The 1,685-nt window shown below is 31.5% G+C and overlaps 1 protein-coding gene and 1 long non-coding RNA gene across 2 annotated transcripts in view; one reads left to right on the top strand and one right to left on the bottom strand.

The window, feature by feature from the left end:
- The first annotated feature begins 296 nt into the window (after positions 1–296).
- Positions 297–1,011, top strand: LOC109589797 (uncharacterized). Its single transcript, XR_002188930.1, has 2 exons — positions 297–447; positions 868–1,011. It is a non-coding gene; the product is annotated as an uncharacterized LOC109589797 (long non-coding RNA).
- A 556-nt stretch (positions 1,012–1,567) lies between these two features.
- Positions 1,568–1,685, bottom strand: part of LOC109589796 (probable DNA helicase MCM9) — a gene marked incomplete at its 5' end in the record, with an annotated part of 5,608 nt that continues 5,490 nt past the window's right edge. Inside the window, one exon of the mRNA XM_020005810.1 lies at positions 1,568–1,571. Within this exon, the coding sequence (XP_019861369.1) occupies positions 1,568–1,571 (4 nt within the window). The remainder of the gene's footprint in view (positions 1,572–1,685) is intronic.

Genomic DNA, 1,685 nt, shown 5'->3' on the forward strand with positions numbered 1-1,685 from the left:
TGTAACTTGATAGTCGATACTTGATTAAAGCATAAAGTATGAGCATAAAATGAGCATAATTGGATTTATTTCAAAGCATAATAGGATGAAATTTGGAGCAGTGCCTAAAAGTATAATAGGCAGAAATTGAAGCATAATTTGCCTAGCCCTAGTACATACTTGTCTGTGTATTATTGATTTTATAATGTCATTTTTGTGTTACATAAAACACACTGTGCAGACCATAAAACTGTCAGTTTGTTATTGCCAGATATCAAATCAATAATTATTAATGTGTCATACACAAATTAATTATTATCATTTTAATTTTATAGATTAATCTACCAGTCAATGTCACTTACAGATACTGGCATTCTGTCTCAGTGTGGAATGTGACCCCAACTACTAACTGGATAATTGAGTTTGGAGGAGGCACTTCATACAGAGATACAGCAGTTATTGAACTCAGTAAGTACATGCTAGACATTAGTAGTAGATGCAATGTGTATTGAATATGTAATGATAATCAGTAATGATAATATTACAATAAAGTAAGTAATTCTTATGATGAATATTTTATGAGAGCATTTGACGTATACCTATGATACTAATTATTACCAATTCATTCCTGCTATGTACAATAGTGAAATATAATGACTGCAGATACAGAAACACAGATATTAATAGGAGCTAGAGTGAATGAAATATTATTATCAGTGTATGTATATACAATAATATGTTTATGCGGCAGTACTGTGTAAACTGACAGAGGTCACACATGCAATATGCAATGTTTAAACATGAATCCATCAATAATAAGGTTACCATAGTAACTAACTGCAATTAATTTGTGTATTTCTTATTCTCCACTAACTTGTTACTGTATAGGATATACTAGTGATAATGATTGGTCTACTAGTGTAATACCTCTGGACCAGTATCAAGATCAACTAAGAAGAAGGATACTGAGTGATTGGGAGAGTTTAGGAACAGAAAAACAGCTTCAAATAGTTCAAGATCATCTGCAATTACAAAGAGAAATTGAATTCTATGAGGAACAGCTTCAAAGAGAAATAAAAGAGAAGGAGCAGATACAGCAAGATCGAGAGAAAGAGCAGCAACAGCTTCTTCAAGAAAAGGCAACACTTTCTCAGCAACTTGATGATGCTACCACTCTCCTTGAGCAAGCAGAAAATGATAAATCAACTCTTGAATTAGGTACTATTGTGTTGTACTGTTGTTTATGTGTACATTGTTTACATTATAATACTAGTGGATTAGACAATGTTGAGTTTGGAAATAGTATCCTGTACTCAATATAGGTCAAATTGTCCATGCATTAGAAATAATGAGATTGATGTAGAGTGAGCTCTGCTTACCATATATGGTATCGTTAGCAATAATTATAGTACATGTATTTATGGGCTACTTTACATGCAGTGAAAATTAGTTTAAGCAAAAAATATCATTTTATTTTGTATTTTATTGATAATAGAATATAATGAGAAACTTAATGCTAAAGTTGCTGAAATATTGGAAGAGAAGACACAAGTAGAGGAGAAGAAACAGATTATTACTGGTTAGTTTATCACCTGGTACATAATATTAGATGAGGGAATATTCTATTAATGTAGAAGATTATGAGAAACTGAAACTCAAAGTAGCTCATATGGAGGAACAATATCTCAAGGAGAAACAGATCATTA

The sequence above is a fragment of the Amphimedon queenslandica genome, unplaced genomic scaffold (assembly GCF_000090795.2).
Source record: "Amphimedon queenslandica unplaced genomic scaffold, v1.1 AMPQUscaffold_10871, whole genome shotgun sequence".
NCBI classification, from domain to species: Eukaryota; Metazoa; Porifera; class Demospongiae; order Haplosclerida; family Niphatidae; genus Amphimedon; species Amphimedon queenslandica.